The following is a 23,142-nucleotide window of genomic DNA, read 5'->3' on the forward strand; positions in this document are numbered from 1 at the left end:
TTTATGGAGAAAAATAGAGCAGGATAGTAGGGATTGGGATAGGGGAAACAGCAATATACACCGAGTGATTGCTAGGGTGCTAGGAATATGGCTGAGTGTGAAAAAAGGAAAACCCCCATCCTTTGCAGAATAGGGGAGACAGGAAATCAACAGGTATATACATAAAATAATTTCATTTAGTGGTAAGTGCCATAAAGGAATAAAATTGGGTGGGGGCATGGAAAGTGACGCAGGGCTACCCGAGCTGGGCAGGGCTCTCTGGGAAAGGTGCAAGGTGAGCAGGCTTCTAGGCGAAGGGTGTGGCCTGAACCAAGAGCCTGGGAAAATAGGTCAAGGTCAGAGGGGGTGGCAAGTGGGGCAACATACAGCCTCACCTCTCCATCCTTCAGTCAAAGGCTTAAAGCACTCTGAATTTAAAACAACCTCTGCCACTCACATGGGACAGCCTTCTTCAAGGAGAATTTGGCAAAGTTCAGATTTTAAAAAGCTTTTTTTTTTGACCCAGTAGGAATTTCTTCTATAGATAAGACTGGTAGAGGGGAGCAAAGATCCTAGTTTGCAGATAGTTACTGCAGTAGCAAAACTCTGAAAATATCCTAAATACCCTTCCATAAGGAACTGGCCAAATCATTACAGAGCGGGGCTCAACAGACCACCCTGTGGCAGGGGAAAAAACAATGAATGTATGTATGTGTCTGTACACAGAAGTTATGTAAAGGTATGGAATGACCTCCTAAATGGATTGAGTAAAAACAAGGGACAGAATAAAGTTGGAGTCGGTTAATGTTCATGCAAAAACAAAAGCAAATATATGATTGTACGTGAAGAAAGTATCCTGGATAGGCTATCCAAAAGTCAGAGTGACTCAGAGCTGGGTCCAGATCCAGGCTCCGTCATTTTTGCTGTGTGAAAACAGCCGACATGGTATTGAAGGAGAAAAACAACGTTGGAGGACTGACACTGCCTGACTTCAAGACTTACTCTAAAGCTACAGTAATCAAGACAGTGTGGTTTTGATGAAAGAACAGACACAGAGATCAATGGAACAGTACAGAGCATCCAGAAATAGACCCCTATAAATATAGTCAGCTGATCTTTGACAAAGGAGCAAAGGTAGTACAATGGAACAAACACAATCTTTTCCACAAATGGTATTGGAACAACTGGATAGCCACATGCGAAAAAAAAAAAAAATCTAGACTCAGACCTCACACCTTTCACAAAAATTAACTCAAAATGGATCACAAACCTAATGTAAAATGCAAAACTATAAAACTCTTAGAAGATAGGAAAAAATCTGGATTTTTCTTGGCTATGAAGATGATTTTTAGGTGCAGCATCAAAGGCACAATTCATGAAAGAATTGATAGGCTGAACTTCATGACAATTAAAAACTCCTGCTCTAGGGTGCCTGGGTGGCTCAGTTGGTTAAGCAACTGCCTTCGGCTCAGGTCATGATCCTGGAGTCTTGGGATCAAGTCCCGCATCGGGCTCCCTGCTCAGCAGGGAGTCTGCTTCTCCCTCTGACCCTCCTCCCTCTCCTGCTCTCTGTCTCTCATTCTCTCTCTCTCAAATAAATAAAATCTTTAAAAAAAAAAAAAAACTCCTGCTCTGCAAAGATGCAGTCGAGAGAATGAGAAGACAAACCACAGACTGGAAGAAAATATTTGCAAAAAATATATCTGACGAAGGTCTGTTATCCAAAATATACAAAAACACTTAAAACTTGACAATAAAAAAACCCAAACAACCCAATTTAAAAAAGAGGCAAAAGACCTGAACAGACATCTCACCAAACAAGATATACAGATGGCAAATAAACATATGAAATGATGCTCAACGTCATGTCATTAAGAAATTGCGAATTAAAACAACATGATACCACTACCTACCTAATAGAATTGCTAAGATCCAAAACACGACAACACCAAATGCTGGTGAAGATGTGAGCAACAGGAACTCTCATTCACTGCTGGTAGGAATGCAAATAGTAGAGTTACTTTTGACGGGTTTGGTGGTTTCTTATAAAACTAAACATACTATTACTGTATGATTCAGCAATCATGCCCCTAGGTATTTCCCCAAATGAGCTAAAAACTGATGTCCACATAAAAGCCTGCAAGTGGATGTTTATAGCAGCTTTATTCATAATTGCTGAAACTTGGAAGCAAGCAAGATGTCCTTCAGTAGGGGGATGGATCAACTGTGGTCCATCCAGACAATATAGTATTATTCAGTTATCAAGCCACTAGAAGACATGAAGGAAACATAAATGCCTATTACTAAGTGAAAGAAGACAATCTGAAAAGACTATATGCTGATACCAATTATATGACATCTGGAAAAGACAGAACCATGAAGGCGGTAAAAGGATCAGTGGTTGCCAGGGGTCGGGGAGGAGGGAGGGATGAACAGGCAGAGCGAAGAGGACTTTGAGGGCAGTGAAACTATTCTGTCGGAGACCACAATGGTAGATATATGTCATTCCACATTGTCAAAAACCACAGAATAGACAACTCCAATAGTGAACCCTAGTGTAAACTATAGACTTTGGGTAATAATGTGTAACAAATGTACCACTCTGGTGAGGGATGTTGATAGTGCGGGGGGAGTGGGGCATATGGTCAATCTGTACTTGCCACTCAGTTTTGCTGTGAACCTAAAACTGCTCTAAACAGTAAAGTCCAGGGGCACCTGGGTGGCTCAGTCGGTTAAGTGGCTGCCTTCGGCTCAGGTCATGATCCCAGGGTCCTGGGATTGAGCCCCGCATCGGGCTCCTTGCTCGGCGGGGAGCCTGCTTCTCCCTCTCCTTGCCGCTCCCCCTGCTTGTGTGCACGCTCTCTCTCTCTCTCTATCAAATAAATAAAATCTTAAAAAAAGTAAAGACTTCTATAAAAAAGGTTAAAATGGTAAGTTCTACATTATGTATATTTTACTGCAATAGATAAATTACAGGTGTTCCTAGCAGCTTCATTCGTGACGTCTCCAAACTGGAAACAATACAAGCGTCCTTCAGCTGCAGAATGGCTCAGTGGATGGAGTGGGCCCCCAGTGGAATACTAGGCAGCCACGAAGAAGCACGAGTGGCCGCTACGCCAGGCAATAGCCATGAATCTCACCCACAGAATGCTGAGTCAAAGAAGCAGTATACAAAATAATACATGGTATATGATTTTATTTGTACCAAATTCAACAGCAGGCCAGACTAATCTTGGCTCTTAGGAGTCAGGGTAGTGATTAGCCTTGGGAGGTGGGTAGTGGCTGAGCAGGGACACGGTGGGGGCTGGAATGTTGTTTTGGGATCCGGATGCTGGTTACATGGGTGTGTCTAGTTTATAAAAATTCACCAGCTGTACCCCTGAGATGTGCCCTTTTTTGTAGTGTGCTCTGTATGAATTCAAAAGAATGTGTATAGATACATAGAATTATACGTAAGTGCAAACATGCATATATACACGTACATACGCATACATACACACCCCCACAAATACACTCTGGAATCAGATAGAAGGATGGGTACTGTAATTCTGGTCCTGTCAATTACTAGGTTTATGGCCCTAGACAGGCCCCTGTACTTCACTGAGCCTCGTCTGTAAAATAGGTTTAATAGTGTCTCAAACAGGAGCACCGCCTAGCTGGCTCATTTGGCAGAGCGTGCGACTCTTGAATCCCGAGGTTATGAGTTCGAGCCCCACACTGGGTGTAGAGATTACTTAAAAAAAAATCTTAAAAAATATATAATACCTCACACAGACAACAAAAACACATCAGTGCTGGTTGAGAGCACATCGATCCAGTACTATTAATATTCTTGCTCTTGTTCCCTTTGGTGATTGAGCCCAGGCTGGAGCGGGGTAGGGGTGGAGACACTGCTTCCAAGGAGAAGGGGGACCATTGGGAGAGCCAGTCTAAACTGATAAGCAGAACATGCTCATCTTGCAAACTGCTGCAAAGGGAGAAATCTAACCGTGTGCACTGGGGGGACGATGCATGTGCCAGGCCTGCCTTGGGCCTCTGGGGAAGGAAGACAGGGGTAATGCACACAGAGCTGGGGAAATGGATCCTTTCCTGGAGACCAGGGCCCTTCACTATCGCTGGGCAATCAAGACACCCATGAAAGTTTAAACACCTTCTCAGACCACACAGCTCTCGGCTGGGGAGCTGGGTCCTTGAGGGGGAAGCGGCCCTGAGGGTCATTCTCCCCCTTGGGGAAGCCTGGTACCTTCAGGAGGCTTGGGCTGGGTCCCAGGATCCGTGGCCCAGTAACCTAGATTTATTGCCTGAAGAGGGGAAAGGGCACCGAAGGAGACAGGAAACAGACTCCTGTTCCATTCCAGACTCCACTACTTGAGAGCTGTGTGGCCTTGGGTGGGCCATTCAACCTCTCTGACCTTCGTTTTCCACCTCTGTAAAACGGGGACAACTCCTACCTCATACGGTTTGTTGTGAGGATTTGGCAGCTTCCCTTCACATGTAGAGTAAAATCCAAAATGTCAACAGTGATCTCCTAAGCCCAGTGATTTGGCCCGAGGACCACTCTGTCCTCATCCCCTAGGATTTGCCCTCTTGTATGCCTTGCTGCTCTTCAAGCATGGCAAGCTCATCCCACTGCAGGGGCTTTGCACTTTTAATTCCCCTGCCTAGAACTCTTTCCTGCCAGATCTTGCTGCAGCCATTGGAGCGCGGCTGAAATGTCACTTTGGGAGGCTTTCTCCGGTCATTCGGTCTAAAGCGACCACCTCCAAGCACTCACCATCCCATCACCTGGCTTGTCTTCCCAGCACTTACGACTGAATGAAAATAACTTGATCTTGTATTTATTTCCTTGCTTACTCCTGTTTCCCCACCTTGACTGAGCTTCAGAAGGGCAGGGAGCTTATCTGTCACTCAAAACACACTTCCACATGCTCACATGCAAACCTCCCACACTCAGGATGGTCTTGCTGCCCCTGGCCAGCCAGTGTGAAAACCAATCAGGCTGTTGGTGTAGGTTTTTTCCTGAGAACAGAAGCCTTTTCCCAGCCCCTCAAGGTGCTGGCAGGAGCCTTGGACCCTCAGACATGCTGGTGGAGAAAGCTGGAGAGGGCAGCCTGGCATGGTCGCACAGGATGTGAGGGTCTCCCACCTCCTTCTGGGGCCCTGGGGCTTCGGTAGGAGCCACAGGCAGGCCTTGCCGCCTAATTTCCCACAGAACTGGGAGGAACCAGGGACTGTGTTGGATGTGTGAGTGTGGGTGATAGGTGTGTGAGGATGAGTGTGTGGCTGTGTCTGTGAAGTGTGTATGAGTGGGTGTGAGTGTGTCAATGGTATGAGCATACTTGTGATGGGGTGTGCATGTGTGTGAGCACAGAAGGGTGTGTTTGAGTGTGTACGTGTTTCACTGCGAATGTGAATGCGTGTAAACCCGTGCATACACGGGGGAGGGGAGGGAGGAAAGCATCAAGAAAATAAATGCTAACAACCACAAAGAGAAAATCCGAAATCCCTCATAATCCAACCCCTCAGAGAACCCCTGTTGCGGTGAACCCTGGGGCAGGCAGGTCGCCGCCCCTCTCTGAGCCTGTTTCTCCATCTGTAACATGAGTGACATACTACCTCGCTCAAAGCTTTGCTGTATGGATGAAAGGACAGAAGGTGAAAGTCGGCCAACAGGAGTTACCATTCGTTGTCACTGTGTATCCGGGCTAAGAGCTGGAGTCTTGAGGCCCCAGCCTTCCTCCCCAACCCCATCCTCGCACCACGCTGAGCCAGGGACGGAATTCTGGGGGCAGGGAACAGGACTTCATCCCCTACTCCCAGCCTTAGTTTTCCCCATCTCAGCATGAGGTCCAAGCTTCCTCCCGGGGCTTTGCAGACCTGGACCTGCGGGGTGCATGGCGGACCAAGGTGGGGGGCCCCGCGGCAAGGGACCTAGGAGCTACGATGGGTCTCCCCGATGTACGGGACCACGCTCTGAAAGAAACATACTCAGCTCACACTGCGGCTGTGCAGAACATGGACCGCGCCGTGCGGGGTGTGGCCGTCAACAGACCACACCCCGTTCCCCGCCCACACCCGAATCCTTCGGCCCAGCCACCGGAAGTCACGCCGGACGGAGCGTTTTCGTGTGGAAACTGTCCCGGGGCACTCAGCAGCGAATCCCGAGCCCGCGGCGGAGGCTCGAAGAGTGCCGGACAGGGACCCGGGAAGAAGGCTAAGCCCAAGCTCAGACGCACAGAACCGGCTAGTTGCTAGTTGGAGAGAGAGATCGGACCCCAGAGCTCCTCTAACTGTCCTCCTGCCGTTGGCTGCCTCTTCAAAAAGCTCCGAGCAGAAAAGGGAGGTGGCACTTAAGCAAAAGGCCTTGGGGGTTCCAAGTCCAACTTGTCCCCGGCCTGTGAGGGTGTGGCTCAGTTTGCCTATCTGTAAAGGGGCGATTAGTCCCCGCCTCGTGGATGGGGAAACTGTGAGGCGGCCGAGAAGACCACACGCTCTCAGCCGAGGCCGTCCGCCCCACCCCCGGCCCGGGAGCATATCTGCCCACCGCGGACCGTTGTCTGGGGCGGAGTCTTCGTTCTCTTCTGCACTCGGGAACTTGGGACGGACCCTTGCCGCTGGTTCCACACCGGGCCCCGGCTCGGCGGGGGGCGCGCCGGAAGTGCTCCTGCGGAAGCCGGCGGGGCGGCGCGCGCCCCTTCACCATGGCGACGGCTGGGGCCCCGCGGCGCTTCTGCCGCTGCGCCTGCTTCTGCTCCGAGAACTTGTACGTGGCGCGCTACGGGCTCCACGTGCGCTTCCGGGGCGAGAAGCAGCTGCGCCGGGACTACGGCCCGGTGAGTGGCCAACACTGGCTCTGCGGAGAAATGGGCGGGCAGGCCGTTCGCTTTGCCCGGGTGCTCCGATCTGACAGCAAGGAGGACATGATTTCTGGGTGCCTCGGTTTTTTCACCTTAAGTGGGGATAGTAGTATCTCCTTAGTGAGGCGGTCGTAAGGAATGAGTGAGTAAACGTCCATGTAAAGTGCTTCGGGCAGGGCCCGGCGCGGGGATGCTCTCTGCTTAGCGTACTTACCGAATTTCATCCTCACAATGACCCCGTCAGGTCGGGGCTCCCATCTCCATCTCAACGAGGGGAAACTGAGGCCCAGAGACGTTAAGTGACTTGCTCACTGGATTTTCTGCTCTCAGATCCTGCGCAGCCGAGGGTGTGTCAGCCCCAAGGACTTCCAGCAGCTGTTAGGAGAGGTAACACTCCCCACCCTCCACTGCCCCCTCCACACCCAGCCTAGCCCTTCCTCTTTAGATTGGTGCCAGCAGTTTGAGGGGGCTTCCCAGCCGTAGGCCTGCCAGTCCCAGCTCCCTGAACGGCTCCTTAGACCTCCCCTTGCCCTCTTCCTGTGCCCCTTCACTGCAGCACCTGGGGCCTGGCACCGGAAAAAGAGAAAGTGGAAAATGCCAAGTTGTCTGCCTTACACCCTCTTAAGATACTTGCCTAAGGCTTCACAGCAGGTGGAGTTGAGATCCCACCCAGGGCAGCTGGGCTCCGGCCTCTTCAGGTCTTCACCCACTGCCCTTTGGCTGGTGCCAGGGCTGCTGGCATCTTCTGTCTCCTTCCCCACCTGGGGGTGAGTAAGGGGAAGCTTCCTAGGCGAGCCGTCTGCAGCCTCTGGAACACAAGACTTGGCTGGGATTCCATTCCCCTCCCTCAGCGGCCCAGCTAGTTGGGCATGTCCAGGGGTTCCCATCCCAGCCAGACTCTGAATGGTGCAACCCAGAGTGGGATGGAGTTGCCTTCAGCTAATAGCTTGGCACCTGCATTTACCCTGATAGAATCAGGTGTGTAGGGAGACTTGGCTCTCAACCCAGGCCCTGCTCCCTTCCTGAGCCTGTTTCCTCCTCTGTACGGTGACCTTGGGGGGGGGCGGATATGAGGCCCCATCTTGGTAACTAGGCCCTGTGCCACCCAGCTTGAGCAGGAGGTGGAGCGACGGCAGCGGCTGGGGCAGGAGTCGGCTGCCAGGAAAGCCCTCATCTCAAGCTCCTACCACCCAGCGCGGCCTGATGTCTACAACACGCTGCAGGTACCTGGCAGGGCAGGTTACTGGAAGAAGCTGGAGGCATCCAGGCTTGGGGCCTGTCTGCCTCACAGCTAGTGTGTTCTGCCCCCAGGATGAGGCTCTGGCCCCCGAGTTTTTGGCTGCAGCTGAGTACAGCACATCACCGGGTGCAGACCTTGAAGGCCTTCTCCAGCGGCTGGAGACAGTGTCTGGTGAGGTCTTGGCCCCATCACCTAGTAGGACTAGGACTAGGGGGTGGGAGACTGGGGTCCCTCCACCATGTCTGCCTCCAAGATCCAGCTAGAAGGGCTGGTGGGACTGACCTGCCAGGAGCAGGGCATCTGCGTTCACTTACTCACTTGCCCAACACATACTCACTCTCAATGCATGTGTCAGGTGCGAACCAGCTGGCATACCCAAATGGGGGGGACTGAAGAACTTAACAAAGGGATAATAAGACAGGTGTGCATGATGGTGAAGGACCCACCCCAAATCCCCCAGCCCAGGACTAACAGCAGGCTGGGGAGAGACAGTTCCTATCCCTTGACCTGGAGAAGTGGGCAAGAGTGAAGTTTCTTGAACCTGCCATGACTGGAGTTGTGGGAGAGGGGCTGCCAGGTAACTGCTGTGGCCCTGAGCAGAGGCAAAAAGCCAAGCTCAGAAATGCCCCATCTCTCCTGCCTTTGGATCTCCTGCTGGCTAAACCCAGCAGGAAGTGCCAGTCCTTCCAAGTTCCTTAATCCCTCTGCCTCAGTGTCACCATCTGTGAAAGAAGAGAACTAGTAATACCCATCTCCTGAAGTGTGATTAAGTGAGGTAATGTGCCTAATGGGCTGGGTGCACAGCACTCAGGAAAGGTTTCCTTATCTTACCGTTACTGTTATTCCTCGGTCTGGGGGGTCCCGTGGGGACACAGGTGTACAGTGTTCCTCCCTTTATGAAGCTTGTGCTCTCTTGTGAGGCACAGGATGGAATGTGAATGAGACTGTCCCTCCTAGCCTGGAGGGACTCCTCCTCATTGCCACCCACTCCCCATCAGTGGAGATTGTGTGAAGGTTGTCTGGGTGGGGCTGGGCTGTGTGTTGGTGGAAAGGGTGGGGACCACACGAACCCCGCACCCCAGGGCGTTGGTGCATCTGCCAAGAAATGTGTGCATTTCTGATCTGAGCCTGGCTTCTACCTAACAGGGTCCAGCAAGAAGGAGCAGCCCTTCTCAACCTTCCTGTGTGGGGAACAGAGGCTCCAAGGGGCACTTCAGTTGGGGTGCAAATGTTGATGGCTCATGGGGGGCCGTGCAGAGAAAGCCTGAAGCTGGCTCTGTGATCCCCGCTTGGCTCCATCACTGGCCTGCTGGGTGTCATTGGGCTAATCCCTTCCCATCTCTGGGCCTCATCAAAACTCACATCGCAGTCTAGAGGCTAGACGTGTGGGCGCCTGTGGAAGCAGGATGAGAGGCTCCAGGGACAAATGAGGGGGCCCAGGAATAGGCCTTCCTGCTGCCCACACAGTATGTCATTAGTGGTCACAACAGCCCTGAGAGGTGAGTACCCACGTTGTCCCCATCGTACAGGTGAGGAAACTGAGGCCGAGGGAAGTGACACGGCATGCTCAGGCTCACAGAGCCCACGAGGACACAGGCCCACACTGTCCCTCCCTTTGCAGGGGCGAAGCGTATCTATCGGCTGCCAGTGCTCACGGCACCGTTCTGCCAGGCCCTGCTGCAGGAGCTGGAGCACTTCGAGCAGTCAGACATGCCCAAGGGAAGACCCAACACCATGAACAATTACGGGGTGGGTGAGGCAGGGACGTCGGGGGCTGGGGGGACGTATGTGCGGCGCTGGAGAAGAGCTGTTGGGGCCTGTTGGGGGCTTGGTCTCCCCATTTGTAAAATGAGGTCATGGTAGGATTATTACGAAGCTGGTATCTGCAAGTAACAGTGTCCTTGGTAAGAGACTCCCGCAGGGACCCAGGGTGAGGCGCCGTCAGTTTCCCTGCTGACCCCCCGGGGTCCCCCTCCCAGGTGCTGCTGCACGAGCTAGGCCTGGATGAGCAGCTGGTGACGCCGCTGCGGGAGCGCTTCCTGCAGCCACTGACAGCGCTGCTGTACCCCGACTGTGGCGGGGGCTGGCTCGACAGCCACCGGGCCTTCGTGGTCAAATACGCGCCAGGCCAGGACCGCGAGCTCGGCTGCCACTATGATAACGCTGAGCTCACCCTCAACGTGGCCCTTGGCAAGGCCTTCACGGGGGGCGCCCTGTACTTCGGGGGCCTCTTCCAGGTGAGTGTGTGTGACCCACGGCGCAGGGCCTGGGGCAGCCGGGAGTGCCCAGGCCTGAGCCCCGCTTTCTGCAGGCGCCTTCAGCCCTGGCCAGACCCCTGGAGGTGGAGCACGTGGTGGGCCAGGGCATCCTGCACCGGGGCGGCCAGCTGCACGGGGCTCGGCCCCTGGGCACGGGCGAGCGCTGGAACCTCGTCGTCTGGCTCCGGGCCTCTGCTGTGCGTAACCGTCTGTGCCCCATGTGCTGCCGCAAACCTGACCTGGTGGACGACGAGGGCTTCGGCGACGGCTTCACCCGCGAGGAGCCCCCCACGGTGGATGTGTGCGCTCTGACTTGAGCCAGGCCGGGCCGTGTGGGGGTAGCATGGCAGCCCAGGGCTCTGCCTCCTTGGGTTGGGTGGGACGGGAATAAACTCCCTGCAGCCCTCAGGTACTTCTTGGTTCAAAAGGACACACCAGCTTCTGCGTCATTCTTTTCCCAGACAGGCTGGCTTGGGTCAGGTTTGTTAGAGCCAGAGCCTGAGATGGGGATTCCTGGGCAGGTGGTTTGTTGAAGGAAAACCTTCAGGAGAAGGGCGTGAGGGAAGGACAGGGCGGGAAGGAGCTGGGACAAGATGTGATTTCAAAGGGCATCCAGCCTCAGCCCAATCCCGCAGAACTCTCTGGAGCATGAATCTAGCAGTCTGCCCCCTGCGTCAGAGAGGCTATAGGGTGTGTCTGGGCTGCGCTGGGCGGGTGAGTGGGGAGGTGGCAGTAACTTCCCAGATAACCATCTCCAGGGCAGGTTGGCTCCCAGTGACCAAGGGAACCTTCCAGAGAAGAGTACAGGTGAGTCAGGAACACACACCACAGCAGGGGTGGAGAGCATCATCTGTCTATAAAGGGGATTGGGGTGAGCCACCAATAGCAACTTCTAGTTGGTGATGAGGGCTTAGCACAGCGGGGTTTAAGAGCAGGGACTCTGGAGCCAGACTGCCTGGGTTCAAATTCTGATTCTGCGGCTTCCAATGGGGTGACTGTGGGGCAGCCACGGGACCTCTTTGTGCCTTGGTTTCCTCTCCCGGAAAGAACCTATCTCCTAAAGCTGTTGTGAGAGTCAAATGAGTTAACGTTCATAAAGTGCTTTACAGCAGCCATCTGTGTTTGCTGTCATTATTATTGAAAAATTCGCAACTGGGCAGCTCCCAGACTGGGTGGAGTGCGGCTGTGCCGGGCTTGGGTTGTACATCTGCAAACCAAGGGTTTCCGTATTGAAATCTTGAGTTCTGGCTTCCCTGGGAGGGAGGGAGGATCTGGAACACCAGGCCTCGCTCCACACTGGAGGAATCAGCAGCAGAACCTCAGTTGCCCACTCCGGACACAGGCCTTCGGGGCACTCCCTCACAGGGCTCCCGCCCTGGCTCTGTCGCTAAGTGGGGACGCTGCAAGGACCAGGGGTCTCACAGCCTGCTGGGGTGGACAGGTCGGCAGGCAACTCAGGGAGGCTGGAGGTCGGAGGAGCGGTCGGAGACGAGGGCAGGGCTGCGGCAGAGGCCCGGGAGCACGCACGGCCTCGCAACCGCCTGGGGCGGAAGCCTGGATCTCCAGCTTCCCTCTTCGGGAGGTCGGAGAGCCAGGCTCCGTTTCTGGGGCGGCCCTGGAAACGGAACCCGGGGCTTCAGGACTAAAGGCGGCAGCGCCTCGCTTCCCAGCCGGACGGCCTCTCGGAGCACTGCCCCGGCCGGAAGTCACCTCACCGCCGCTTCCTCACGCGAAGGCGTGGTGCGGGTCCGACGGTCCCGCCAGATGGGCGGTTAGGAGGGGACGGAGCAGCTGCGGGGACCTTCCCTAGGGCGGCGAGGCCGCGGAGGGCGCGAGGGTGGAGGGTAGGAGCGCGCGGGGAGGGATTCGGGACGCACCCGGCAGCTGAGGCCCGCGGCGGCTCCTACGGGCGCCGGAGCGTCCAGGCGTGGAGGGGCCGTGCGCAGGCGTGGAGCGGCCGGGCGGGGGCGGGCCCTTAAAGGGGCCGAGGCTCCGGGAGTCGGCGCGGGGCCTGGGGTCCCCGGGGGGTGGGGGAGGATCGTGAGGTGGCCGCGGACCCCCTCAGTCCCTGTCCCGGGTGGTGATGGGCACTGGGACCCCGAGAGCCAGGCCCCGAGAAGAGCCGCCCTCGGAGCCCAGTCTGGGGGCCGGTTGTGTGAGCCCCAGTTTAAGCGTGTCTCCTAGTCTCCAGCCCGCGGCGCTATGGCTCACGTCAGCTCTCGCAAGCGCTCCAAGAGCCGAAGCCGGTCCCGGGGCCGAGGGTCGGAAAAGAGAAGGAAGAAGAGCAGTAAGGACGCTCCGAGGAGCTGCTTGGCTTCTAGATCCCAAGACCACAAGGCCAGCAACACCACCTGTGGGGCGGAGGGTGAGGACCGGAGGGAATGGGAAAGGGGTGTGGGAACTTTACGGAGGAAGCTGCAGGCAGCTGAGTGGGCCTCCCGGGGTGGCTGTGGAGAGATCGCGGGGAGCAGTAGAGGAGTGCAGAGCGCGGGACCTGGATGTCTAGATTGAAAGACACTCAGATTCCAGAGGCTGGGCCAGCGCATTGTGTGTGGACTGAAGGGAGCACGTAATGATGCTTTTTGTGCAGCTACAGCTGAGACCTGGGGGCTGGCTGCTCTGCTCCTGGTCAGACAGTTGACTGGGTGAAGCCCAGAAAGCGCCTCTCGGGAGAGAACTGATCCCTGCTCCGGAAGGCCCTGCCTGGAGGGCCTCACCCCTCTGTAGTCCCTCTAAGCCTGCCACAGGCCAGAGCAAGGGGATAAAGGTCTACTTCTTACCCTCCTGGCCAGCCTCACCTTCTCCCTGCATCACAGAGAGAAGCAAGCCCAAGGCCCGGAGGAGACCACGAAGCAGCTCCTCCTCCTCTTCTTCCAGTTCTTCTAGCTCTTCTTCCTCCTCGTCCTCCTCCTCTTCCTCCAGTGACAGCCGGAAGAAGCGGGGGAAGCACAGGGACAAGAAGAGGAAGAAGAAGAAGAAGAGGAAAAGGAAGAAGAAGCTGAAGAAGAAAGGCAAGGAGAAGGCAAAGCCGCAGCAGGGTGAGGCTCTGCCGGGACCCTCACTGGACCAGTGGCACAGATCGGCTGAGGATGAAGAGGATGGCCCAGGTACTCTGCTGCCTGGGGTGCAGGAGGGGAAGGGTCCCCTCCCTGAGACCCAGCCGCCAACTCCCTGCCATCTCCCCTTGCAGTCCTGACGGATGAACAGAAGTCCCGCATCCAGGCCATGAAGCCCATGACCAAGGAGGAGTGGGATGCTCGGCAGAGCATCATCCGCAAGGTGGTGGACCCAGAGACAGGACGCACCAGGTGGGGAGTCTTGGCAAAGCTCAGCCCCACATGCTCTGCATGCTCAGGAGGAGGGCGAAAAAGCCAGAGACCAGAGAAAAGTAGTTACTCATTTATGGGACTTCTTAGGCTGTTCTTCCTTATCGCCCAGAGCAAGCAGTTGCAGGGGTTGGAAGGGCCTTGAGGAGTGTCTTCAAAGAGCTCTGATGGCAGAGCCTACCCAGCTGCCTTTATCACTGTCCCAAGGGCAGGAGTGGGTGGGGGGAGCGCCTAGATTCCGCCTGCTCACGGGAGTGGGGGCCTGAGGCCTGGCATCTCTGGTTCTGTTGTTCTGGCATCAGAGGCTCAGCCTCCTCTCCCCTCCTCCCCCAGGCTCATTAAGGGAGATGGCGAGGTCTTAGAGGAAATCGTGACTAAGGAACGACACAGAGAGATCAACAAGGTTGGTGTCACCCCTTTCCCCGGGGTCCACGCCCAGCTCTGTTTCTGATGTGTCCCCTTCTGTGCGCTTTCTTCTCTAGCAAGCCACCCGAGGGGATGGCCTGGCCTTCCAGATGCGAGCTGGGCTGCTACCCTGAGGGCCCTGCTGGCTAAGCGTTGGTGGCTTGGCCTGGAGGCTGGCTTCAGGGTGGGCAGCAGGAAGCCCAGTGGGTGTTTGCCTTTCCTCCTGTGCACTGGCCTCTGGCCCAGCCTCCTTTCACATGCAGGGGGTGCAGGACAGGGTCACTGGCCTAATCAGCTCTCCCATCTCCTGAAAGAGCATAACTTTCCAAATATTAAATGTTCCATGGTTGGAAACTTTGTTGTTATTTTGTGCCGATGGGGGGGAAGGTTGCTGCCCAACTTCCAGAGTTAAAACAAGGGCTCCAGGAGTTTTTGGGGAAAGGTGGGGTGTGCCCTGGTGGTCATGAGCACAGGCCACACCAGCCACCTTTACCCTGCTCATCCCCCCAGATCAGCCTGCCTAGACCAGACCCTGACCCTCATCCCCAGCTGCATCCCAAACCCAGACTTGGCTCTCAAGCCCGATCCCCTCAGACTTGGGGGCAGACTGCTTCCTGTGCTCTTTCCTGCAGATGACATCTGTTCAGAGTGCTGGTGCTGGGGCCAGGCGGCCAGAGTGGGAGTCCTGGCCCAGATTCCTAGCTACGTGCTCTGTAAAGCAGAGAGGCTTTCAGCATCCACCTCACTGGGTTGCTGTGAGGACGAACGGGGTTCGTGTCTAGGAAGGGGCTGGAAGGAGGCCCAGGGCAGGGTAAGGCTTGTGTAATTGTATTGCTATTACGGCGAGTGTAGTGGGCGTTGTTTACTGGGAAGCACGCCCTCTCGCCGCCACAGCTTTAGCTCCAGGACAGGCGGGGCCCCCGTCCTAGGCCCCCATCCCCAGCCGGTGTTCTGTGGTTGCTGGTGCAGTAAAGAGACCCAGAGGGAAGCCTTCCTGCTTCTTTAATTGGTGTAACAGACAATGACACTGTATACAGAGCACACTCAGGCCCGAAGGTGCAGGGGTAGCAAGGGCGGATGGGGCGAGTCAGGACACTGCTCACACATGGCCCAGACAGAGAGACAGGAGGGGCCGAGGCTCGAAGACTGCAACGGGGCGGGCGGGCGGGCAGCTCAGACCGAGCTGGGAAAGTTGGGGGTGGGGTCTCTGCTGAATCCCTCTTTAGAAATCAAAGAGAAGGCAGGTGGTTGGATCTGGGGTGGTGGGCTGAGGCTCAGTCTGGGGTCGGGGTTGGGAGTGGGACTAAGGCTTCTACTCTAACAGGCCTGGGGTGGGGGTGGCAGTCAGCAAGGCCTGCCTCACCCTTTGGTTACGACTGGTCGGGCCTGAGCCCTGCAGCTCAGCACCCAACACTGTAAACATTTTTGGTATTTTTAAAGGACTCTGCCCTCCCTCTTAGTTTCTGAAAAACTGGTGCTTCTTTAAGAAGAGAATGTGCCAAAAGGAATCTTTAGGGAGGCAGGAAGCAGACCTGGATATAGAAGAGAGACGTCAACGGGGAGGGTGGGCTGCCCATCTCACCATCTATGGCTAAGGGCCGCTGGGAGAGGCCCAGGGGACTATTGCTGTTGTCCTTGGCATGGCTGGCAGCTGGGCAGGCGGGCGGGGAGTGGGGAGCTTGGGAGAGCTGCCCGCTGGGAGCGGCCGGACCCACTGCCCACACGGCCTCCCCGGGCCAGCAGGCCGCCCAGCCTTTATTGCAGGCGGGCCCGAGGCTCTTCCAGGTGCTTCTCCGGATGGCTGGTCACCGAGGCGGTAGGCAAGATGGGGTGAGGTGGGACCGACAGAGGAGGAGGCACTGGCCACAGGGGCCCCCCGCCGGGCTGTGATTGTCAGGCCAAGCAGTTTCCCCCGCGGGGAGCAGAGGGGGGTCAGGTATTGCACTTCCATTGCAACACTTACATTAAAACTTGGTCCATAAAATAATCGTTGCTTTATACATAACGCCTGAAACAAAACCAAAAAGCTACATCTTAAATATGAACAAACCCTGAAGGTCCTCTCCCTCCAGAAATTTTTCTCTGCACAAAATAAATAGCTCTCACTCTGTATAGACCCACTTTCGTGGAACATTTACATGACCCTTTGGCTGTACATATCTACACACGGGAGAATGTTAACATCAATCGGTGTGCCTCCCCGTCCCAGCCCATGAGGCCCTGAGGCCGTATCCAGGTTGGCAGCAGCTTCTGAGTCGGAGCCTGGCCAGGCAGCCTCCCCCGCCTTATGTAGAAGGTGGAGAAGCAGCAGAAGGGCCGCCCGGAGCCAAGCGCCACAGCTGAGATCGTGGTCATTTCTGGGGAGGGAGGGCTGATGCTCGGACCCAGCGTGCAGGACAGCGCGGTCCTTACCAGGAGGGGAATGGTGTCATGGCTGCCTGCCCTTAAGCTAACGAAGCAAGTTGTGGCTTCTTAGATTCGGCATCAAAACGGAATTGGCATTAAAAAAACCTAAGTGTGTGCCCCACTCACCCCAGAGTAGAAATTCAGTGGAATTAACGGGGGTCAGGTGAGGCGGGGACCCCACGCCCCACTGCATGGGTGGGGGCGGCAGGGCCCCGGGACCCAGAACCAGGCTGGACTCCGTCACAGTGCTGGGTGTTTTCATGTGGAGGGGCTGCGCTTGGTACTGAAAGAGTTAAGAAAAGGAAGCAGCCAAGGATTGCTCATTTAAAAAAACCTCATAGAAATCAGATTGGAGAAGTAGAAAGGTGTAGAAACGGGAGAGCCGAGGCACGTGGCCTTGACGGACGGCAGGCGAGGAGTGGAAGAGGAGGCCGGCCCGGCCAGGCCCAGGAGCCCGAGGCGTGGCTTCTCGGGAGCCGGCTCTGGGCCTCACCAGCCTCGCCGCTGGACTGGGTTCCAGGTGGGGCAAGTGGACAGGTAGGCAGGGGTCCGGGGCTGCCACAGCGCTGGCGGGCCAGGCGGAGCTGCAGAAATTAAGATATGGCCTCTCTCTCCTGCTTGCACAAGGATTTGCCGCCCTGGAGCCTTCTGTGTGGCAAGAGGTCCCAGATCAGCGAATGTTGGCTTTTCATGCATGTCCGTCGCCACAGGAGATGGTAATGGATCTCCACTCTCAAAAGTCAGTGCAAAACCAGTGAGGTTGAACAGTTGAGTAACTCGAGTTAACAAGAAGCAGGCTGTCCCCCGTTGGAGCTGCTACCAAGTGGGAGGGGACCTGGGGGTCAGGGTGAGCTAGTGGATGGGAAGTGGCGGGCTGGGCCCGGGCCCAGGCCTGTCGTCGGGACGCTGGGAGGTCAATGCAGGGCAAATGTCTAGGAGAGCCTTCCGGGCCAGTCCGCGTGGGGAGTCCTGGTCCCTGTCATCCTGGGACAGGTCTTCCTGCAAGCTGGAACCCCTCAGACCCTAGGACACGAGGCAGGGCCGGGAGGGCTGTGTGGCACGGCCTATGTCCTCCGCCAGGCCCTGGGACAAGCTTGTGTCCAGCCGCCATTGCGTGCCCAGGCCAGGCCTCCTGGCGGGGCTGGCCGCCCTGGCCTAGCACCATGGAGACCACAGCGCCTCACTCACGGTGTCCTACTTGGGGCCCGCGGCTGCCCCAGGCTCAGGCCGGCCGGTCATGGTGCGGCCCCAGCAGCCCGCGGCTACGCTCATGCTGCGCTGTCCCCGCTGCTCGCCGTCCGCCTGGCTCTGCGTCCGATCGTGCCGGTGGCCGGGCCCGCTGGGCTGGGCCGAGATGGTGCGGAGCAGGTGGTTCCGGGAGCGCAGGAAGTCGCCCTGGCCCGGCAGGCCGAAGCTGCCTTTCCGCAGCGCCATGCGGGTAGCTGCATTGCGGGCCGGCCGCGCCCGGTGGTTGTACTTGAGCTGGGCCAGGTGAGCCGCGTAGCCGTCCGTGATGAACTGCAGGGGAGGGGGGGGGACCGTCACGGGCTGGGCTCTCGGGGCCGCCTGCCCGCGCCGCCCAGCACGCCTCGCCCGCTCACCTGGCACTGCTGCTGCAGCTTCTTGGTGGGCCGGCCCACGATGTAGATCTGCATGGGGGACAGGCTGATGGAGCTGTAGACCGCCACGTCCTTGGTGGAGCCGTAGGCCGCGTGCACGCGCAGGTGCAGCTGCGGGTGAGACTGGCGTGGGCACGGGCACGGCCCCCCCCCCCCCCCCCCCCCCCGCCAAGCCCTTCCGCCTGGGACCCACCTCGGAGATGAGCAGCTTCAGGAAGTTGGCTTTGTGCCGCAGCGGGTCATGCACTAGGCCGTCACAGAAGGACACCACGCCGTGGGGGAAGTTGTGCTGGGCCAGCCACGCCACCACCCGCTGCTTCTGCATGTCAGGCCGGCCCGTCACATAGATGATGAGGTAGCCCAGGTCCTGCCAGTGCCTGGGGGCGAAGCGGGGAGGCCTGGGTGTCCCACGGTCGCCCCGGCCTCCCTCCTGGGCCACCCCGTCTCCTCGCCCCGCCAGCCTCTCCTTGGGCCGCTGGAGAGCGCGTCTCTGATTGGGCTCAGCAGAAACAGTAGCCGCGGCGAGGAGAGTCCACCAGGTCGCCCAGTCCCCATGGATGCCCTCGGCAGCAGGTGTAACTGGTCTCGTCAGGAGCCCCACTGCTCAGGTTGAGGAACTGAGGCATCCACATCAAGAGGTCACACAGGCAGACGGTGGCGGTGCTGACTCCGTGAGCCCCTGCCAGGTGTCCCAAAGCCCTCCCCAGCTTGGCCTCCAGGAGCCTCCCGCCCCCGAGCCCGAAGTGCCCTTCGGCGTCACTCACCGCACCACGTCCACGGCCCCGGCCCGCACTTTGGGGTCGCTGCCCATGATGGACACACTGGCAGCAAAGGAGCCGTCGATACTGAAGACCACGAACTCCGTGCCCTTGGGCAGCACGGTGATGTAGCTGTCCGCAAACGTGTGGTCTCCCCTGCGGCGGGGTGGGGGAGCTCATCAGAACCCGCCAGACCTCCTCCTTCCTGTCCCAGAGGTGGCCGGCCTGGCCTGCTCACTCCCCAGCGGCGGGCTCACCTGACCACCATCTTGATGGGGTAGACGCCCACACCCAGGCGGTGGGTCTCGGGGATGGTGTAGGAGACCCGCCCGCTGCTGTTGGTCACCAGCGTGTCCAGGTACAGCCACTCGCCCGAGGGCGGCTGCATCATGATGTGCACGTCCACCTGGGGGGCCAGGCGAGCTGGTCAGGAAGGGGCCAGGGCTGCCGGCCTCCCCAGCCTCCACTCCCTAGCCAGCGGGAGGCCAGGCAGAAGCTCCTGCAGCCTCCCCAGGTCCTCACCTTCTCCCCAGTCAGAGTGACCATGTCCAGGGGCCCATACATGAACCGGCCCGTCAGAACTTGCGGGCCATCCTCGTTGGCGACTGCATCGTTGATCCGGTGGTTGGCGGTCACGTTCTGGGGACAGGAGGAGCGAGGCTGGGTCAGGGTAGGGGAGGGAAGGATGGCTAGGATCTCCTGGGCCTGGTGGGTGAGCACGGGGCTTAAAACCGGATGGCCCAAATTCAAGTCCGTCTCAGCCACTTGACCTACGTGGCCTTCGTGCACCTCCCTGCCTATTAACGGGGTAACAGCTCCAACCTCACAGACCGAGGATTAAGTAAGACAGCGTGTGACTCTGTGACTCGGTCCCCTCGTCTGTAATAGGGTGTCTTGTGAGGATTCAGCAGGACAGCGGATGTGGGGGGCCCCCTCACCCGAAGCTTCACATGAGTCCTCTTGCGCTGCCACTTCTCTCTTGGCTTTGAGGGGGTGAACACCGAAACCTCCTTGCCATCCAGCTCCAAGATGCTCGAATTGTCATGCCTCATGACCTGAGGGGAAGCAGCAGGCCACGGGGCCATCTCAAGACTGCCTGGTCTAGGAGGGGGAGGCCAGTGGCCCTCGGAGCCAGAAATGGGAGACCGTGAAGGGTTGGGGGACACTCTTCAACCCACTACAGTCCACTCTCTGGTCCCCCAAGTCACATGTCTGATGAACGTGTGCATACATTCACCCCATCCCAACGTCGGCAAGCGTTCCTCCATCCTGCTTGCTCTGTGGTCTCAGGGGAGCCCCCACTGCCCTTGTCTACGAACTGGGGCCATGTCAGTGGTGCTATTACTTGGTCCGCATGTGAGGCCCGGGGGTTCCTGGCGGTGGGCCCCCGGGTACCTGTCTCAGCAGGAAGGAGACCACATCCGTTGACTCCCAGTAGCTGGCGTGGAAGAGGTGGGGCAGGGCCACGGTGGGGAAGGCTGTCAGAGCGTCGGGGCAGTACAAGGCATAGTCGATCCGCTTCTGGCCCCACCACCTTGCTGCAACTGCCAGGGGGAGGGCCTTGACCGGGCTGCCCTCGGAGGGTGCCAGGCCCCTCAGGCTTGGCTCAGCCCAAAGACCAGACCCTCCTCTGACGGGGGAACCAGGGCTGCAGCCAAAGCGAGCTTCCTCCTCCTCCCTGGCCGGGTGACCGAAAGGAGCGGGGAAGGCACAGGACTCTGGGATAGCATGCGAGCAGCCCGAAGGCCTGGGGATGAGGGCGGGGAGGCTCCGTGGAGAGCATGCAGTCCGTGAGGAAGGGGCACGTGGAGTTAGCGGGAGGGGACAATCCCGGCTAGGAGGCAGGACTCTCCCTGGTCCTGTCGTGGATCCTGCCGCCCCCCTGCCCTGGGCCCCGTCACTGTCCTCTTCAGGCCTCTCTTGTCCCCCCCATCTGCCCTGCAGTCCTCAGGCCCGTGACAGGCTTTGCCGGGGTGAACCCCAAGGCAAGGCCTGATGTCCCCTCAGCACCTGGGAGCCTGCAGGCCAAGTGTCAAGGCCTGGGTGCAAATCCTGGCTCCCACTCGGGGCTGGGGAAACCGCCCTAGCTCCAGATAAGGGTTAGAAAGTGACTTCTTGATGGCTGCATGCAGCAGCTACTCTGTACGTAGCCCCTGGTGGGGGTCAGGACTCCCCTGTGTTCCGCCCGCAGCCTGCTCGCCGCACACACAGGCCCTTGGTCCTGACCCCCCAGCCAACTCTAACCCCTCTGCCTCCTCCCCAGCCCAAGCCTCCGGCCTCCCTGGTCAGGCCTCCCCCGGGCAGGGCCTGACGGTGAGATGGGCCTGGCAGCGGTGAGAGACCCCAGTTAGGGGAGGAGAGCGTGTGTGGATGGAGGCCGTGTGGTGCCTGGTACCTTCTCTGGTGTCCAAGTCAGGGAGGCGGGGGGCCCGCTCCAGGCTGGGGCTCGCCTGCCCGGCCTGCGGGTGGGGGCCCGGGGTAGTGGGGGGTGGGGGGGGCAGGGCGAGCAGAGACAGGCGCCTCACGCTGGGGGTATGGCTGAGCGACGCCGGGGCCTCTGAGAAGCAAGAACAACGGGGACAGGGTCAGCCATGCTGGGGCCCCCAGGCTGCCACCACAGGCCAGGAAGGATGCGGGGAAGAGTGCCGGGCGCCCCAGCGCCCCTCATGGGAGGATGCTCATGCCAGCCGCAGCTCAGGCAGCCCTGCTCAGCCAGACAGGCAGCCAGTCACATGGTCAGGGAGGATGGAGGGGGCAGCTGGCCCTGGGGGAATGAGTGGGGGTGACCTGGGCTCCGTTTCTAGCTGCTGAGAAGCTTCTGAGGAGCCACGCCACGAAGGAGGCCACAGAGGGGCGGCCACAATGAGATCCCGCCTCCCAGGCTCCCCTTGGCTGCCCCTCTGGCTTGTCCGGTTCTGCGGGCTTCCTCCTCAGGGAGCACCGGCCCCCCTGGGGCTAGGACCCCTCCTCCCAGGCCCCTCGCCTGCCACCTGGACTTGGCCCCGCTGGGCAGCCCCTTCGAAGGCTCCCTCCCTCCAGAGTCCTCTCTGGACGTTTGGGGCCACCGTAGGTGTTGAGCAGCCCCCGGTCAACGTCCACCTCATGCCGGTAGTGCTCTCCCCAGCTGTCTCCAGACACAGCCGACTGTCCCGGGGAGGGGCTGGTGCAGACCCCCTGCTGGGACGGAGGGGAGGGTGCAGGGAGGGCAGGCCCAGGACACTGCCGCACTCACTCTGGGCGATGCTGGACACTGTGTAGCTCTCGGCCATGCCCGACACCTGGCTGGCAATGCTGATCTCACTGGCTCGGCGGAAGCCTCGGGTGGTGGGGGCTGCACCGGGCGAGGAGGGGGCCGCGTGCTCTTGAAAGACTGTGTTGTGGGTCTGGAGCGCGTCCGCTGCAGGTAGACAGGGACCAGAGACCAGTGGGTAAGAGAGGGCCCCCCAGCCCGGCCCCCCGGCCCCCTGAGCAGCGGGAGGTAGGGCCCAGCATGCCCTGGGCTGGGGGGGCTGGAGCCGCGGCCGACACCTCCAGCCGCAGGTGAGCGGTGGCATCTGAGCACGGGGCAGTGAGGATGGGACCAAGCGTGCCAGGGCCTGCCTGCTCAGGGCCGAGAGGGCAGGGCACTGAGTCGAGGTGGGCGAGGAGGCAGGGCTGGGGCAGGGACGGACAGACAGACGGACACAGACACGGTAGGCAGGGAGGCAAGGCGGCCAGGCTCCCGCCCCCCCTGGCCACCCGTCTGACCCAACACACGGCTCCTGATCTTGGCTAGCCCTCCCAGCCTCCCGGGCTCAGCCGAGCGGGGCCTGACCCACAGCGCACTGTCGCTGGGTTTGAGGGGCACTAACAGGAGGGCCTGAAGCGGTCTCTGGGGGATGCCCAGTGCTGGGCACTGAGCCTGAGGCAACACCCCCGCGTGTCCCTCACGTGGGCCACATGGAGCCAGCCCTGAATGGGTGTCTGGGGACAAAGGCAGGTGCCGAGGGTTCAACGGGGCCAGGGCAGAGCAGGGAGAGTGGGGGCTCGGCTGGAGGACCCACGTGCAGATGGGGTGCATGAGGTGCCTGGACCCCCTCAGGCAGGGAAGGAGTGGGACTCTGGAATCAACCCCTCACCGGGACCGGAAGCTTCTCCTGGGGAGCAGGTGGGCTGAGGCTCGAGGCCTCACCCCGTCTGCTGGCTGCGCCCCCAGCCTCACAAATGAGAGCCGGAGCCTTTGGACTGACACCCATGCTAGGTGACCCCGGGACAGCCGCTCCTCCCTCTGGGCTCCTAGGCTCTCGGTGTGCAG

At 58.5% G+C, this 23,142-nt stretch overlaps 3 protein-coding genes and 1 long non-coding RNA gene across 6 annotated transcripts in view; 2 read left to right on the forward strand and 2 right to left on the reverse strand.

Moving 5' to 3' along the window:
• Positions 1 to 6,676: 6,676 nt before the first annotated feature.
• OGFOD2 (2-oxoglutarate and iron dependent oxygenase domain containing 2) lies at positions 6,677 to 11,445 on the forward strand. 2 transcript variants are annotated; one of them, XM_006740419.3, is made up of 7 exons: positions 6,677 to 6,812; positions 7,167 to 7,223; positions 7,946 to 8,059; positions 8,148 to 8,247; positions 9,698 to 9,825; positions 10,056 to 10,313; positions 10,388 to 11,445. In XM_006740419.3, exons 1-7 carry the CDS (start codon positions 6,681 to 6,683, stop codon positions 10,649 to 10,651), a joined length of 1,053 nt encoding a protein of 350 aa, XP_006740482.2. In that variant the 5' UTR covers positions 6,677 to 6,680; the 3' UTR covers positions 10,652 to 11,445. The 2 variants fall into 2 exon arrangements, with proteins under 2 accessions (XP_006740482.2, XP_081658487.1); XM_081802361.1 differs by having other exon boundaries at positions 10,056 to 11,445.
• LOC115943319 (uncharacterized) lies at positions 6,812 to 12,511 on the reverse strand. Its single transcript, XR_004077908.2, has 4 exons — positions 12,212 to 12,511; positions 8,414 to 11,949; positions 7,051 to 8,353; positions 6,812 to 6,928 (listed from the first exon to the last, which is right to left on the reverse strand). It is a non-coding gene; the product is annotated as an uncharacterized LOC115943319 (long non-coding RNA).
• Positions 12,512 to 12,536: 25 nt separating this feature from the next.
• ARL6IP4 (ARF like GTPase 6 interacting protein 4) lies at positions 12,537 to 15,053 on the forward strand. Of its 2 annotated transcripts, none has more exons than XM_081802363.1 (5): positions 12,537 to 12,699; positions 13,151 to 13,441; positions 13,525 to 13,642; positions 13,994 to 14,063; positions 14,698 to 15,053. In XM_081802363.1, exons 1-5 carry the CDS (start codon positions 12,537 to 12,539, stop codon positions 14,845 to 14,847), a joined length of 792 nt encoding a protein of 263 aa, XP_081658489.1. In that variant the 3' UTR covers positions 14,848 to 15,053. The 2 variants fall into 2 exon arrangements, with proteins under 2 accessions (XP_081658489.1, XP_030891564.1); XM_031035704.2 differs by lacking the exon at positions 14,698 to 15,053 and adding an exon at positions 14,143 to 14,419.
• The window catches only part of PITPNM2 (phosphatidylinositol transfer protein membrane associated 2), a 133,945-nt gene continuing 125,853 nt past the window's right edge, over positions 15,051 to 23,142 (reverse strand). The window contains exons 16-25 of the mRNA XM_081802358.1: positions 22,081 to 22,245; positions 21,244 to 21,405; positions 20,244 to 20,392; positions 19,787 to 19,903; positions 19,371 to 19,487; positions 19,106 to 19,254; positions 18,855 to 19,004; positions 18,284 to 18,467; positions 18,073 to 18,201; positions 15,051 to 17,989 (exon numbers count right to left, since the gene is read on the reverse strand). Of these exons, the coding sequence (XP_081658484.1) occupies positions 17,666 to 17,989; positions 18,073 to 18,201; positions 18,284 to 18,467; positions 18,855 to 19,004; positions 19,106 to 19,254; positions 19,371 to 19,487; positions 19,787 to 19,903; positions 20,244 to 20,392; positions 21,244 to 21,405; positions 22,081 to 22,245 (1,646 nt within the window). The 3' untranslated portion in view covers positions 15,051 to 17,665. The remainder of the gene's footprint in view (positions 17,990 to 18,072; positions 18,202 to 18,283; positions 18,468 to 18,854; positions 19,005 to 19,105; positions 19,255 to 19,370; positions 19,488 to 19,786; positions 19,904 to 20,243; positions 20,393 to 21,243; positions 21,406 to 22,080; positions 22,246 to 23,142) is intronic.

This window comes from Leptonychotes weddellii, chromosome 13 (assembly GCF_054177405.1).
Source record: "Leptonychotes weddellii isolate Sample4059 chromosome 13, ASM5417740v2, whole genome shotgun sequence".
NCBI classification, from domain to species: domain Eukaryota; kingdom Metazoa; phylum Chordata; class Mammalia; order Carnivora; family Phocidae; genus Leptonychotes; species Leptonychotes weddellii.